The sequence below is a fragment of the Gymnoscopelus microlampas genome (assembly GCF_963454915.1).
Source record: "Gymnoscopelus microlampas genome assembly, chromosome: 17".
NCBI classification, from domain to species: Eukaryota; Metazoa; Chordata; class Actinopteri; order Myctophiformes; family Myctophidae; genus Gymnoscopelus; species Gymnoscopelus microlampas.
In genome coordinates, this window is record NC_139954.1 from 22,603,709 (window position 1) to 22,618,364 (window position 14,656).

General features: G+C 49.2%; 1 protein-coding gene across 1 annotated transcript in view; it reads right to left on the reverse strand.

Moving 5' to 3' along the window:
• Nucleotides 1–14,497, reverse strand: part of bcor (BCL6 corepressor) — a 34,660-nt gene extending 20,163 nt beyond the window's left edge. Inside the window, 3 exon segments of the mRNA XM_084083627.1 lie at nucleotides 13–3,156; nucleotides 3,469–3,544; nucleotides 13,716–14,497. Of these exon segments, the coding sequence (XP_083939753.1) occupies nucleotides 13–3,156; nucleotides 3,469–3,471 (3,147 nt within the window). The 5' untranslated portion in view covers nucleotides 3,472–3,544; nucleotides 13,716–14,497.
• Between the last annotated feature and the right edge of the window lie 159 nt (nucleotides 14,498–14,656).

Consider the following 14,656-nt stretch of genomic DNA (forward strand, 5'->3'; position numbering starts at 1 on the left):
TGGGAGGCTCACCTGCAGTGCTCTCTGTTCGCGGCTCAGTTTGCTGGAGTCTGCATACAGCTCTGTAGTGACACATTTGAAGCGGTCGCCCACGTAGCCTGAGGAGTTAGCAATCCTCTTAGCCAGGCTGGATCTCCGGGAGCTTTTACAGGATGTGTGACACCCGTCCTCTCCATCGTCCTCATCCACCTCTCCATGAGACTCCTCTGGATCCACAATGCTATCCTCCCTCTCGGCCTCCCTCTCAAGCGCCCTTTCCCGCTCTACATCCCTCCCAGTGTCTGTGCGGTACAAGGCAGGGAGAGGCGGGGCGCGTCTGCCCCTGTCCCCTTTGTCCTTTCCGGAGAAGCCGGAGGTGCGGGCACAGCGCAAGGTGCTCTGGTCCTGGTCCTCGGGGTCAGAGCTGAGGCTGTGCTCCTCTGCACTGTCCTCTGCCCGGAGAGCCAGCGCCGGAGAGGTGGGAGGAGGACTGGATGTCACACTAGGATAGCCTGTATCCTGGGAAACCCTCAGTCTCCCAAAGGGAGTCTCTGACTGCCTGTCAGCATGGTTGTGCTTCAGGGAGGGGCTGTGGTCATGATGGACGGTATGAGAAGGGTGCTGTTGGTGTTTTGGCTCGGCTTCAGTCTTTGTCTGACTTTGGTTGCCATGACAACATTCATTTTGGTTGACCTTAACACCAGGGACAGGCAGAGGCTGCTTGTTGACAGCCGGCGTAGACTCCATGTCCGTGTCTGAGTGAACAAGGTCGATGCAGACAATCTTGTCTCTGGAGGACAAAGATGAGGTCTTAGTGTGACCGCCACCGTGCTCCCCCACTTCCCTCTCGGGCTTCACTTGGCTCCCCTCCCCCGCCACTAGCAGGCCGCTGCGGTCTCTGTGACCTCCACATTCTTCGACTGGGCCCCTGGGCTTCTCCTGGCCCCGGGGTTTAAGGCTTGCATCTCCCCTCTCTTGGGGCTTGGTGTCTGTGTGAGGCTGCATCAGTGGATGGGCCATCTCCTGGGAGTTGTAGGTGAGGTACTCCCCTCCAGGACCGGCTGGGATGTTGTGGTAGGGCATGGGGTGTTTAGCTGCTAGGTGGGATGGGTAAAGGCTGTCCAGCAGAACCGGATGAGGGTAGACTGGGCCTTTCCCTGCTAGAGGAAGGGAATGAAGGGCCATGCCATCGGGGATGGAGTAGTGTAGGTACCTGTTGGCATAGGCCAGGCTGTGGTTCAGGTAAGCATCGCTCTGAGGCAGATACAGGTGGCCCGGAGGATGACCGTTCTCCAAACAGGGCCTCTTGTACGACGACACTTCTGGAGTCGTCTCACCTCTCTTAGAGGCCTGGGAGGACTTTTCTGCTGACTCTCTGTGATGGCCTGGCACCACAGGATGCTCCGATTGGCTGGGGCTGTGTTTAGCCCAATCACCATTGGGCTTGGGGGAAAGGGGCCTGGACGTGACCAGGCTTGAGTGTTGGGTGGAGGGCACAGTATGGTTGGGCTCCCCTATCCTGGGGCAGGAGGAACTGCGCTGCTGGGGAAGAACCCTCTCCAGGCCCTTGTGTTTGATGACAGAGGGAGAAGAGCCTTTGGTTTGCGGAGGGCCCTGGTCTGCATTAGACCTTGGGGACATGGGCCGACCAGGGGTGTGCTGTGTGTGAGAGGGAGGGGGGGTGGGCACCACCCAGGAGGAGTGTAAAGTGCTGATCATCTCTGGCCTCTCAGAGGCCTTGGAGGAAGTGCTGCTGACCACAGAGTGAGGGTGCGAGGGGGGAGACATAGACAGAGTCTCCTTTAAGAGCTCTCGGCTGGGAGCCATTCCATAGCGTGCTCCTGGAGGCAAAGTGTCCATCTTGACAGGGAATCCATTAGGAGGCAGGCCGAACTCCAACATCCTTCCCGACAGGTCAAGGGGCTTCTCGGTTTGCTCTTTGGTAGCAGGGGGCTGGTGAGCAGGCCGATCAAAACTAGGTTTGGAGGGGGACCTGCTCGGTCTCCTCTCACCCCCAACACCTCTGTGATCGGGTGGCCCATCCCTAGGCCTGGGTTTGTGAGGACTGGGCCGGGCAGGAGAGGGCTGCTCCGGGGCCATGCTGCTCACAGAGAATAGATGAGGCATGGATTGGGAGGAGGAAGAGGACGACGACGACGCAGATGCTGATGAGGTGGGTATTCTAGGGACCGGCCTCTGTAAGTCCAGGGAGCTGTCAATGAGTGCAGGAGGAGGTGGAGCTTGGGGGTGGCGAGAAGAGGCATGAGGAGAAGAATCAATGGGGAGACTACTATTATTCCCACCAGTGTTACCAGTACAACTATTACTGTTGTTGATGATGTTGTTATTGTTGTTGCTGCTGGGACCTTTACTAGACGGGGGTCGGCTTGGTTTGCCAATCCTGCTGGGCGACCTCTCCCTTTCCGCTTGGTGGTGCTGAGCATGAGAAGGCTGGTGGAGCTGCTGTCCATATGAAGGCCCCACATTTAGTCCTTTGTCTTGGCAATGCACCAGGGATGTGGGGGCCACCGTCACTGCAGGGATCCTCATAGGAGGAGCCACCATGGGAGACGAGATGGGAGAGGGGGGGTAAGGCGTCATATAGAAGAGCCGCTCAGCAGCAGAGGCCGTGGCGGGGTTAACACCGCCGCCCTGAGCTGTACACAGAGACTGGTAGGCCAGGTGCTGTGGCAGATAGGGGTTGGGCTGGCTGAGGAGGGACGCCTTGTACATGCTCAGAGCTGCATACTTAGAGGAGTCCATGAAGGGGTACATGCTTGCTTCAGGGTAGGGGCTTAGCCAGGGCAGGCGGAGGTAGCTGCCACCAGCACCCGCCAGGCTCAGCTCAGACGGCTTCTCCCCGGGCCCCACGCCTCTGCGATCCAGGCCGAGGGCTTCAGCCCCAGGCCTGTGGAGGCCTGGGGGCGTGCCCTTGTAGAGTCCCAGGTAGCCGTTGGTGGCCTTGCGACTGTCTAGGGGGGACTCTGGCTTGTAGATGAGCTCCTGCATGCCTTCCCTGCCGTAACCGAGGGGGAGAGCCGTTCCCTCACGGCTCTTCTCAGCTGTCAGCGCTCGGATGCCCGGGTAGACCACCCCGCCGTGGAGGCGAAGGCCATCGCGCATCAAGGTGCCCCGGTCCAACCCCATGGCTGCCAGAGGTGTTAACCTCGCATCCACCTGAAAAGAAAAACAGCATTACTCGACTTGCGCAAATAAAAATGAATACACAGCAGCACACAAATATATACAGAGCAGACTCCTCAAATACTAATTTGAATTTGTGCTTGGAATGTAGATAATTGTAAAGCCATTAAGCAGAGCACCCATTGGAAAACACAAAACTAATTTAGCAAGTGATAGATGTCCAGTAATGCCAGGTGGATGATGGCATGCAAACAATGAAACAGACCATGTGTGTAGTGCCAGATAATGGTAACTTGTGTGTCAGCCGAGTGTGTACAGGGCGGCTAACAGAGCAGGAGGACTTGCCATGTTTTGTGTGATGTGGTTTCCTTGTCTTAGTTCCAGGTTGGTCTGTGCCTCAGCATCACGAACAGATGTTGCCCTGCGGAGACGAGCAAACAGTTAGCACTCAGTGTCTGGGGTCTACCACATGCGCACATACACGCCACAACAGCTCTGTTGTGATGCCACGGTGGAGGAAGTTTAAAAATATATATATACCGTATATACATATTTGTTTTTAAGTCTCATAGTGGTGAACTTCTTAAAAAAACGATATACAGTACTATAACTTTTGAGTTGTATGAAGTGAAATAATATATTGACATGCGTATGTTTTCATTGCAGCAATTGCGTGTGATGCTTCAGCCAATGTGACGCTTTCACCAAGAGCAGCTGTCCGCGTTTACAGATGACAGAGCCACCGCAGCCTTTCAGCGCAGCAAGAGAGAGAGGGGGGGGGGGGGACGGTGGAGTAAAGCAAAGCACGAAGGGGAGACAATTGCTCTGCCAGCTATATCTATCATTGTACTTCCTCTTGCACCGTCTCCTTCTCTCGCAGACACTGCGTGCACGCACAAACGCACTCATGACCCCAATGGAATATAGTCACAAGAAATGAAAGCAGTGTGTGGCCCCTTGCGCTGGCCCCCTCCTCCTCCTCCCACCCGTCAACACCCCTCACACGGCCCCCTCCCTCTCCTCCTCCCCAGCCCCCTCCTCCACCACCCTCTCGCGGCCCCTCTCCCGCCCACCCAGTGGGCTAGACGAGCATTGTGGGGCCGCCATCTATTCAGTCACGTTCTCCACACACTGGTTTCTCTGTGCCCTCCTTGACCTGCGCTCTCCCTTCCCTCAGCCTGCGGAGCGAGCCAAGATTATACATCAGAGACCGCTACGGTGGGAGACCATTTACCGCCCGCCAACACGGGGCCACAGATCAACAAACACTCACACCAACATACATACACGGGAAAAACAGACAGGCACACACATATTCAAGAGACAAATAGTAAACACACCAAAATGGAAAATGAACAAAACATTGATTCAGCAGGCCAAATACTGCCAAAATATTGCCCAAAAAACGTAACAAAACTAATGAAACCCAGTGACCCATGAATATTATTCAGCATACTATTTGTTTGTCGAGTCAGAAAATGTAACCATTGTGTAAAGGACTGCAATGTAAAAATACAAATCTCTAAGTCGGACTTTTACAAATCACACAACCTTTAATGATGTGGAGCAAATGGACCAATGATAAGTATTTGACAATACAATGTAATTTTGTTTTACTATCATTATGAAATGTAAAACTTACAAAATACTTTTTTTCCCCTCATCAGAAAGCTTCGAGAATCTACCCATCATGCATACAATTCAACTGGGCTATATTGGCAAGAGAAAACATACGTTTACATATGCCAAACAAGCAAACAGGAAATAAATTAAATATAAATCAAGACTAGTAAATGTATGTACAAAAATTAAATAGATGAAAAGGGAATAAAGAGATGTGTAAACAGAGCTGTGTCACACAAAGAAAAACTAGGTTGCAAAAAAGCATTGTGCATTTGCTGTTCGGAGCAGTTATATGTACATGTAAGGATAACTAGGTATAAAGCTTTTTGGAACAAATAGCAACATTTCAAGATTTAGTTGTCATTTGGTATAAAGTATGTGAGGCAAATAGCAAGAAGTGTATCTAAAAAGTACATCGTACAAAGAAAAATCAAGATGATGACTTTAATGTTTAATCAAATATGATGACGCTGTGACACTCTGGCTCAGACTCAGGCTTATAGACCAGATCAGAATGTTTGTAAACAAACGTGTAGGGTGGTATTTCTGGGTAGAATGTCTATGGATATTTACACAACTACAATGCGACGCTGTCTGCATCATCTAACCGGAAATAAATATTTGGTTCTGATAATCACATGATCAGGTCATATAGGTCTACAGTATAAATAATTTGGTAACACTTTACTTATAGGTTGGTCTATAATGCATCAAAATTGCATGTATAATGCACTTATTATAAGGCTTCATTGTTATAAATGTGTATAATCATGTATGACTACTAATAACTAGGTTATGAAGTATTATAAGTGCTGGTCATAATGCATTATAAGCTCAGCGGAACAGCACATAACTACCCTAACTTAGTCAGTTACTGAATAAAGACACCTTATCACTGACTAAGTTATGGTTATAATGTGCTGTTCCACTGAGCTTATAATGCATTATGACCAGCACTTATATCACTTCATAAACCTTAATTGTTATAAGTTGTTATGTATAATTATAAACATTTAACAAGTGTTATGAAGCCTTATACTTGTATGCCATGCATTACAGATGTTTTATGATGCACCCAACCTTTATTATAGAGTGTTTTTTCAATAACAGTGGTCTCTCCAGCTCTTTAATAAACAGAAAATACATTTTCAGGTAGGTGAGAAAATGTCCACCAATCAGGAGAGAGTACCCATTTATCAGCTTCATTTTCATAGTGTTCCAGCTCCAATTTTGTCTGTAAATGTCTTTGTGTCATCTCTTCCAATTTCATTTGTTTAATCTGTATCCTGGCTGAGTTATCCTGATTGGATAAAATTGGTATCCCGACCAAAAATGCATTTTGTTTAATAAAGAGCTGGCGAGACATGGAGACTCCTGTTACTGAAGAAACACTATATATGAGTAGCATACTATCAGAGTATAGACCACTTTCCCTTCATAAGTAAAGTGTTACCGATTTTTTTTCCCCCATGAAACAATTAGAAGTTTACAATCGTTTTCGTACATCATAGGCAGCCATACACAGATGAAAATAGGCCCCTATGAAATCAAAACTTGGTTAATGGGATAACCATAAAACTGTTAAAAGATATCATGAATGTAGTTGTTGTGTGGTTTAGTGACATTCAATAAAAATGTGCTCAGATCTAGGCTATAGATATGCCTCCCACATTAGATTATCCTTGGATGTCAGAGTAGACTACCCATGAAGTGCAGCTGGGGGAGAGAGAGAAAAAAAACCACTCCGCTAGAAGAGCCGATGCGAGGATTAGGTGGGCGAGAGGGAGAGAGAACCGGATCCCTAATATAGTAAAAGCGAAGCCTGGCCGTGCTCAACAGTGCTGAGAGCAGCAGGAGAAACTCGGCTCCTCGATCATCGCAAAGCAACGCGTCTGTGAGCCTCGCTGCCGCCGCTGGCACGCCGCTTTTATTACCGTGACCTGAAGCCCATTAATCAGCCTCTCGGGCGCTCGACAGAGCTCCTCCCTGCCCCGGCGTTGTCATCCCCCCTCTCTCATCCCAAGGCCCGGCCTGCCTCCCTCAACAACATCCGCATCTAACGGAACTGACTGCAGTGTGTGTGACTGTCTGACACTGTGTGTGTGTGTGTGTGTGTGTGTGTGTGTGTGTGTGTGTGTGTGTGTGTGTGTGTGTGTGTGTGTGTGTGTGTGTGTGTGTGTGTGTGTGTGTGTGTGTGTGTGTGTGTACCATTCCGCCATATAATATACCGTCACATGCGCGCAGCGTTTTTCGGCGCACACATTGCTTGCAGTGCAATATTAGGCTACTACTTGCACCGAGTCACGGACTGTCTGGACGCCATTAAGAAAAACTCGTGTAGGCTACAAGCGAAAAATGCATAAGTTGGCTAGAATTGTGTGGTCCACATCCGTTTACACAAACAAAGCTTACCGCCCATTATCCGTAGTGTCTACATAATGGAGTTATTATAGCCTATAGGCCAACGCCCCCAAGTTATAGACATCTGGGAAGATAAATTAAATTCACTTCGACACTATCACAGCTACAATGTATATCGTCCTATAAACGGTTATCTGCGACTAGCAGTCCACACTTTCCTCGTGGCCCACCAAATGCCTTCCGTTTAGACTAGTGGCACTGGCACCTGTGTGTAGCCTACTCTGGAGACACGCAGTTCCATAAAATGAATAGTCTTCTTGTCCAGCAAAGACGACAGGTTAAACCATGTTTATCCGATGAGGTTTATAATAGATGGCACGTTGCCTGAGTCATCTCGCTTCAAGCTATACAGTCAGGTTTTGCGCAGTTCAACTCAGCACCTTAAGCCTGCACTGGCCAACCTCTAATTGAGAGCTTATTAAAATTGCGCGCCGACAACCATTTGAACACAATACGCACACACCTCGCCGTACACAAACATAATCCTGTGTAGCCTACTTCACTGGGCACTGGGTGACTGTGCATCACCAACCCAGCCGCGTATTGTTAAATGCCATGTGTGCGTCAGAGAGAGAGAGAGAGAGAGAGAGAGAGAGAGAGAGAGAGAGAGAGAGAGAGAGAGAGAGAGAGAGAGAGAGAGAGAGAGAGATCTACGGCAGGAAAAGAGGAGAAGGCTGAGTGCGTTGACGCCCATTCCCGCTGCTAAGAATAGTTTGCGCAACAAACAACTCCCGACGGCCATCCAATCCATCACAGTGGCCGGCAAGGCAAAGCGAGCAGGCAGGCGGGGGGAGGGGTGGGGGGGACTGGGCTAGCGTTTATAAAACAGACCGCTGGAGCGGAGCCCGATTCGCACCATTAAACTGAAAACCACCGGGTGTTTTTACCGAGCTGCGTAGCCTGCATGGTGTCCAGTGGCAATTGTAGGCTACGTTTTGAGGAGGGCGCGAACGGTTAGTTAAAAGAGTTCAAGAGAGACTGCGAGAGAGAAAAAAAATCAGACTGCGAGCGTCGTCTCCTCCAAGACCAAGTCGCTTCCTGTGATTATTGCGACTTGAACTTTGTGTGACCCGTCATACGTGGCGGAACAAGCACCGGCGCCGCTGATCATTTCCTCCCGGCCAGCGCTGACCCTCTCCCCGGCCTCTCTGCTCCCGTCAGACCTTTCCTTTGCGTGCGGCGCACTGTTTCCGTGTGTGTGCCATGTGTGTGAGACACAGACACAGATCTACTTTGAGGGAGGAGAAAGAAAAAAAGAACAGGGCACAAATAGCCCACTACGCCGTGATGGCGTTATCTGTTGCACAGGGCAGTAAATGGGACGTGGGGATATGGGACTAGGACGCCGGGTCGTGCCGTGCTATAACTGAGTAGGAGTGTAGGCGCCCTCTTGCTCTTTGTCCCTGGCGTTCTGCCAAGCTCTCTCTCTCTCTCTCTCTGAAGCGCAGAGCTCCGATCGACTTAAAAAAAAATGCGGTGTGACGCAGGATAATCTCCGCAGCGACGGGGGTGGGGTGGGGATAAACACGGATTAAATGCACACACCACAGCGACGCTGTGTGTGTGTGTGTGTGTGTGTGTGTGTGTGTGTGTGTGTGTGTGTGTGTGTGTGTGTGTGTGTGTGTGTGTGTGTGTGTGTGTGTGTGTGTGTGTGTCGAAAGGAATGCAGCGCATACCGCTGGTGAACAAAACATAAATCAGCGGTAGCAAATCTCAGTAAAGGCACGTCTCTTTTAGCACCCTCACTAAATTGGCTGAGAGATCAAACCCGCACTAACCAACATATTCTCACCCCAACCACCCCTAGCGCAGGCCTCCCTCTCCAGTCCCCCTCCTTTGTGTGCCTCGCACCAGAGGAAAGACACGGAGGTTGGTGGCTGGCTGGCTATGCAGAAGTGAGGGGGAAGCTAGAAGGACAGAGCCAACGTTGGCTCTTCAGCAGTGCTGCCAGATTGTGTGAGAGAAATAAGCAACCAGTTCTAGGAAAACAAGCCCAAAAGAAGCAAGTTAGGCCACATGAGCACTTTTACACCTAAATGCATCGGCTATTTGAAAATAGCCGATGATCTGCCATTTTCATTTTCTTGAAATAAAATGTGGAATATTTTTTTGAAACATTCTAACACCACAAATGCTCCCTGGCACTTTTTCTCAATATTTGAGAACCACTGGTTTAAATGTATATATTTTTTGGAAGCAAGCCTTAATACTTTAGAAACAAACCGCAACCACCAATTTTTACAAGCAACTTTACAGAAAAAGCCCAAAGTCGCTTACAATAAGCCGACATGGCAACACTGATCTTCAGCTGTCACATTATTAGCAGGCCGAGTTGTAAACAAGGCCTCCCGTCCTCCCGAGCCGCTACACAGCCGCATGCAAGTCGGTGCACGGGACAATCCCCTCGGCGGCATGGCAGGGCAACAACGGCGACATTGTGTGGCCCCGTGCTGTCACTGGAGAACGGGCGACCGCTGCTGAACTGGCCCTATTCATCCCGCGCCAAATGAGGACTAAATGGCCCTTTATGTCTCCAAAGGGGTCGATTGTAATGGGGATGCGCATGCAAGTCGCCTCGCGTTCAATCGGGCTCTCTTGACTTTTCTTTGAAATGCACAGACGCTTCGTTTATTGAATATTTCTGATAAAACTGCGATTAAGCCAAAAGACGATCACCTATATAACAACAGGAGCTTACATGAGAGGGATCATAGCTCGTGGTTTTTGGATTAGCCTCTTCGTTAATTAATTAAAACAATTAGCCTACCAATAGCCATGTTCCAAATTATATTCCATGCAAAGTGCCAATAACTCATTTCTTGAATACAGGAGGGTGCGGTGGTTTAATAGCCTACTCCTATATTGCCATCATCCCGCTGCGCTGCGGAGTGTCTGTGGGATTTCGTCAGATAAATGCCCGAGGCTCTTAACATCTAAAAACAAACGAGGACGCTTGATCAAGACGGGGCCTGCAGAGACGAGAAGGAGCGAGGTGATGATGTGTCATCATTATTCTAGCACCAACTCCATCTTCCAGTCTAGGCAAGGTCAGTGTGGCCGAACAACGCAAATTAATTAAAATATAAAATCAATACAAAATATATTTTGACTGCAAAATACAAAGAGCTTTTGTTTAAAAAACAACAATAGCTCAAACTGTTGGTTAGTTTCTATATATCTCTTCCCCCATATGAAGCTATTTGAGTAGGGCAGGCTAAATGCCTAAGTTTATTTATTATCATACAATAGCATGTGAATGTATTTGCGCACAGCACGTTACTGTGACAGGTTTTCCTCTTTGGCGCTGTGGGTGCTATTCACTGGCGGGGGCAGTGACACGTCTCTCTGCGGGGAAGTGATCCGTGCGCTCCAAACCTCAGCGGAACAAAAAGCTTTGTGGAGCGGAGAAAAAAAGGCTCTCCCGTTTCAGCGCCAGGTCCCGGGAGGCCTGGACGGAGCACAGCTTCAATCAAACCGTGACGTCTCCTCCGGGAGCCATGCAGCGCTGTGGAAACCCGATCTCTCCCCGGCTCTTCGCCATGCATTTCGCTTTTGTTCACATGCACCTCGCATGAGCAACCATGAGCGCAGCGCCAGTGAAGATTGGTGTCTTTACCCACCACCAAACACAAGAAATTAAAAACAAGCGCAACGACAATAATGCATTTTCCTCCATGGGATAGGCTACAATGATCACCACGCAACATGTCTGGCTAATTAACTAATTAACGGGCTGTGGGCTTAACGTCTCATGTCAAAACAAGACGGCTATGCAAGTGTTCGCCCTCGTGATCGAAATGGATTTTATCGACGTATTTACGCACAAGATTGTCCTTGCCAGTTCATTGATTCAATGGGTTACAAAGCGACCAAACATTGGTTAATAGGTTTAAAGTGTAGGCGATGTGATTGTCATTGTCCTATAAACGCAGCAGATACCATCACCCCACACACAGGCCTACTGTCACAAATACAACATCCATTGCACAGCATGAAGACACCCAGAGCCTCAGGGTTACTTGCCTTAAGGGATGGCATCCCCCGCTCCAAAATTCAGCGCAGCCAACCAGGGGCTTATTTATCTTAAAAGTGTCAATCCACCACAGCCTTTTCATTTCGCTGTTCGCGCTGCTGCTAATTTTGACCTCTTGCAGACACCTGGAAAACAGATCAGCCCCACACTGACCTCATAGCACAAAATGGAAAATGATGCGCCAAACAGTCCAACGGGACGCACTATAAATAAACTCGGCACACACAAAATGTAAAGCATCTGTTTTAGGGTTCCAAGTTAGAACAATATATAAACTTTCAGGGTGCTTTATCTATATCCTGTTGAAAATGTTCATATAATTTCGAGAATAGTGCAATGCCTGGTCTGGTGTCCTCTCCTTTCAAAGTTTGTTAAGAGCCAAGCTATACTTCCCGAGATGCAGGCAGCAGAAATAGTGGAGCATTGGCGGCATAATACCAAAATCAATTATTTAAATGGTGGCTGTATAATGGATGACCTCCGCATTTACAACAGGGATTGTCCAGCGTTTCACTTATAGCCTAGCCTAATAACTCGATGGTAGGCTACAAGCCATTAGAAGCCAAAAACCCAGAGAAGACCTGAGCCCATCAGTGCCAACGAGCCAATCCAAACCCCATGTTACCCCAGACGCTATATCTGCCGCCAGATAGAGCATGCTGTGTAGCCCATCACAACGTGGTATCGTGTTTTCCCCCCCACCGTTGGTCTCCTGCTGTGTGTTTCTTGTGATCACGAGGCCTTGCTTCCCCCGATCCTGTTCAAGCAGGATGTTGGAGATATACTGTAGGCCTATCGGGCTAAGTGCACCCATGGTCGTTTCCAGCCAGTCCCCTCGCTAAGCTCGTCAATGAGCTGGAACAGCCAATATGAGACACATCGATCGTCGTAAAGAGAGCGTCCTCTAATTAGTGCTTCGGTGGCTGTAGGACACGCAGGAGGCACTAGTGCACAGGGGTGGCTTCATGTGGGCGGTAGATGTTCGACTACAAGGCAAAGATTAGCAATGCATGGAGAATATACAGGCAGGCGTTCGGGCTACGACAGTGGCACCCGAAATGCAGCTGTAGCGTATACTGTGACATAGAGCAGTGGTTCTCAACCAGTGGTCCGGGGACCACCAGTGGTCCTTGAGGGGGTTCCAGGTGGTCCCCAGCTAAATGATTGAGTGTTTGGTAACCAAATCTCTTATAGATCTTTAACTCTTGAGTGTAAAATGAAACCAAATGGACCCCTAAATTATTGTTAAACATCTGCATTACTTAATTAACAAGAAGTCTACACAACTAGAGATTGTAGAATATTTTTTATTTTGATCAACGGTTGCCTGTTATCTCTCCTATATGGTACCACATCAATGCAGCATGGAATTGTGGATACAATCGTATCCAACGATAACAAAATAGTCTAAGTCTTGGGTCTGAGAGTCTAAACCTCATCAAATGGTGGTCCGTGGCTCAAATGCCCAATAAATAATGGACCTTGATATGAACAGGGTTGAAAACCCACTGACAGAGAGAACACCTGCAGGAGATGGAGGGCTGGCAGAGGGTCTGCTTTCCGTCAACTAGACGGGAGACTGAGGAGGAGTCCCGTCTGGCTATAGAAGCCCTCCTCCCTCCCGACACTTTACCTCTGGGACCAAGAAGACTGTCCAAACACCCACCCCCACCCCACTAATACATGCACACACAGAAAGAGAGAGAGACACACACACACACACACGCATCACGGGGATGCCCTCCAACTGAGTTGAACCGTGTGTAAACGGAGCAGCCAGTTTGCTGCTCTTGGCAGGGCGAGGCTGGATTCCGTAACCTTGTTTAGCGCAGAAGCCCGCGCGTACACACACGCAGCCCACATACACACGTCCTCTCTTTCTCACACACACACACACACACACACACACACACACACACACACACACACACACACACACACACACACACACACACACACACACACAACACAACCACACGCAATAAACACCACAATAGAGTGCGAAAAGCCTGAATATTGAACAACGGAAAAATAATGGCACTTTCTAGTCCGCTAATGTGTCGGACGTCCTTCTCACCTCGGGCAGGGCAGAAGTGCCGGACCGTCCAGTTGACAGGACGGCCGTAGAGGCCAAGCTCAGGGCCGGATCATTAAAGCCCTGTTATTTATCAACCACATGCCACTGCCCCGCCGAAACGCACAAAGACCACCCTATGCGCTATTCTTAGAAGTGGTCGTTTCGCTCTCTCCCTTCTCTCAGCGCACGATATGGCGTTGTGAGATTCATTCTACCAGCAACACATCACACACACCGCGTTTTATGAGATAACACGCCGTTTCTAAAGCATAGATCCGTCTGGTGGGAGAGAATAACTTGTGTGTGGTGTTTCCAACAATGGTGTTATGTTATGAGTGCACATTCCGTTCGAGGGATTATTTCTCTTTGCATAGACCCAGCAAAACAAACAAGTAAACAACACACACGCACATTTTTGTTGATCATTTTATGTCTCACCTGGTTAATTTGTGCTATTTCCAGACGTCGCCTGTGAGCCCAACTCACGCCTTTTTCCTGTTTTGCCAAGTTAACTGCGAGAGCAACGATCCGTGCGCATACGTAGACTACACTCTGGTGAAACGGACGATCCCAACCAAATACCAAAAAGTGTCTAACGGCGTATCCACTTTGTCCAGAAACAGAACAAGTAGATATTATACAGAACCATATGTCTTCATCTATTGTCTGCAGGCAACTCTCACACCATTATTTTTCTAGCAGACTTTCCCCCCCTGAAATGTCACTTTAGGTTTCCATGAAAGACACGGAGCAGATCGAAGACCTTGCGCGGAAAGAAAAAACCTCACAATTCAGAAGAAATCCCCCCCAAAATCCGTCAAAACACCGGGTCCCATAGCGTGATCACGGCGACCGAACCCCAAGGATACAGGTGGCGGAGGTCTGGTCCGCGGACTCAATTTTTTTTTTTTTAATTCAGCTCGCCCGTACCTCACAGCAGCGCCATGTTGGGTTTCATCGGAGCACGCCGTTTCAAGAAGCCTCCACTTCCACACTCCTCGTCGGTCCGCGGCGTCCCGTTAAAAATGGCAATCTTTCACTGAGGAGGAGTAGCGGGCGGTAATCCGAATACCTTTTGGTTTCGTGTTGTTTTCCACACTGAAATAAACAACCCGTGGATCGGAGCTCCGGTCGGATCGTGTCGAGGGGGAGCGGAGCTCACGGGAGTGCCGCACAGAATGGATGAACGTTACGCCGCGAGCCGAGCGACTCGCTCTCTCTCTCTCTCTCTCTCTCTCTCTCACTCCCACTCGCGCAGACTCTACCCAGAAGGCCAGTCGGGAGACCGCAATTACCATAAGCCTCCAGCGCACGGCACGAACACCACACACACACACACACACACACACACACACACACACACACACACACACACACAC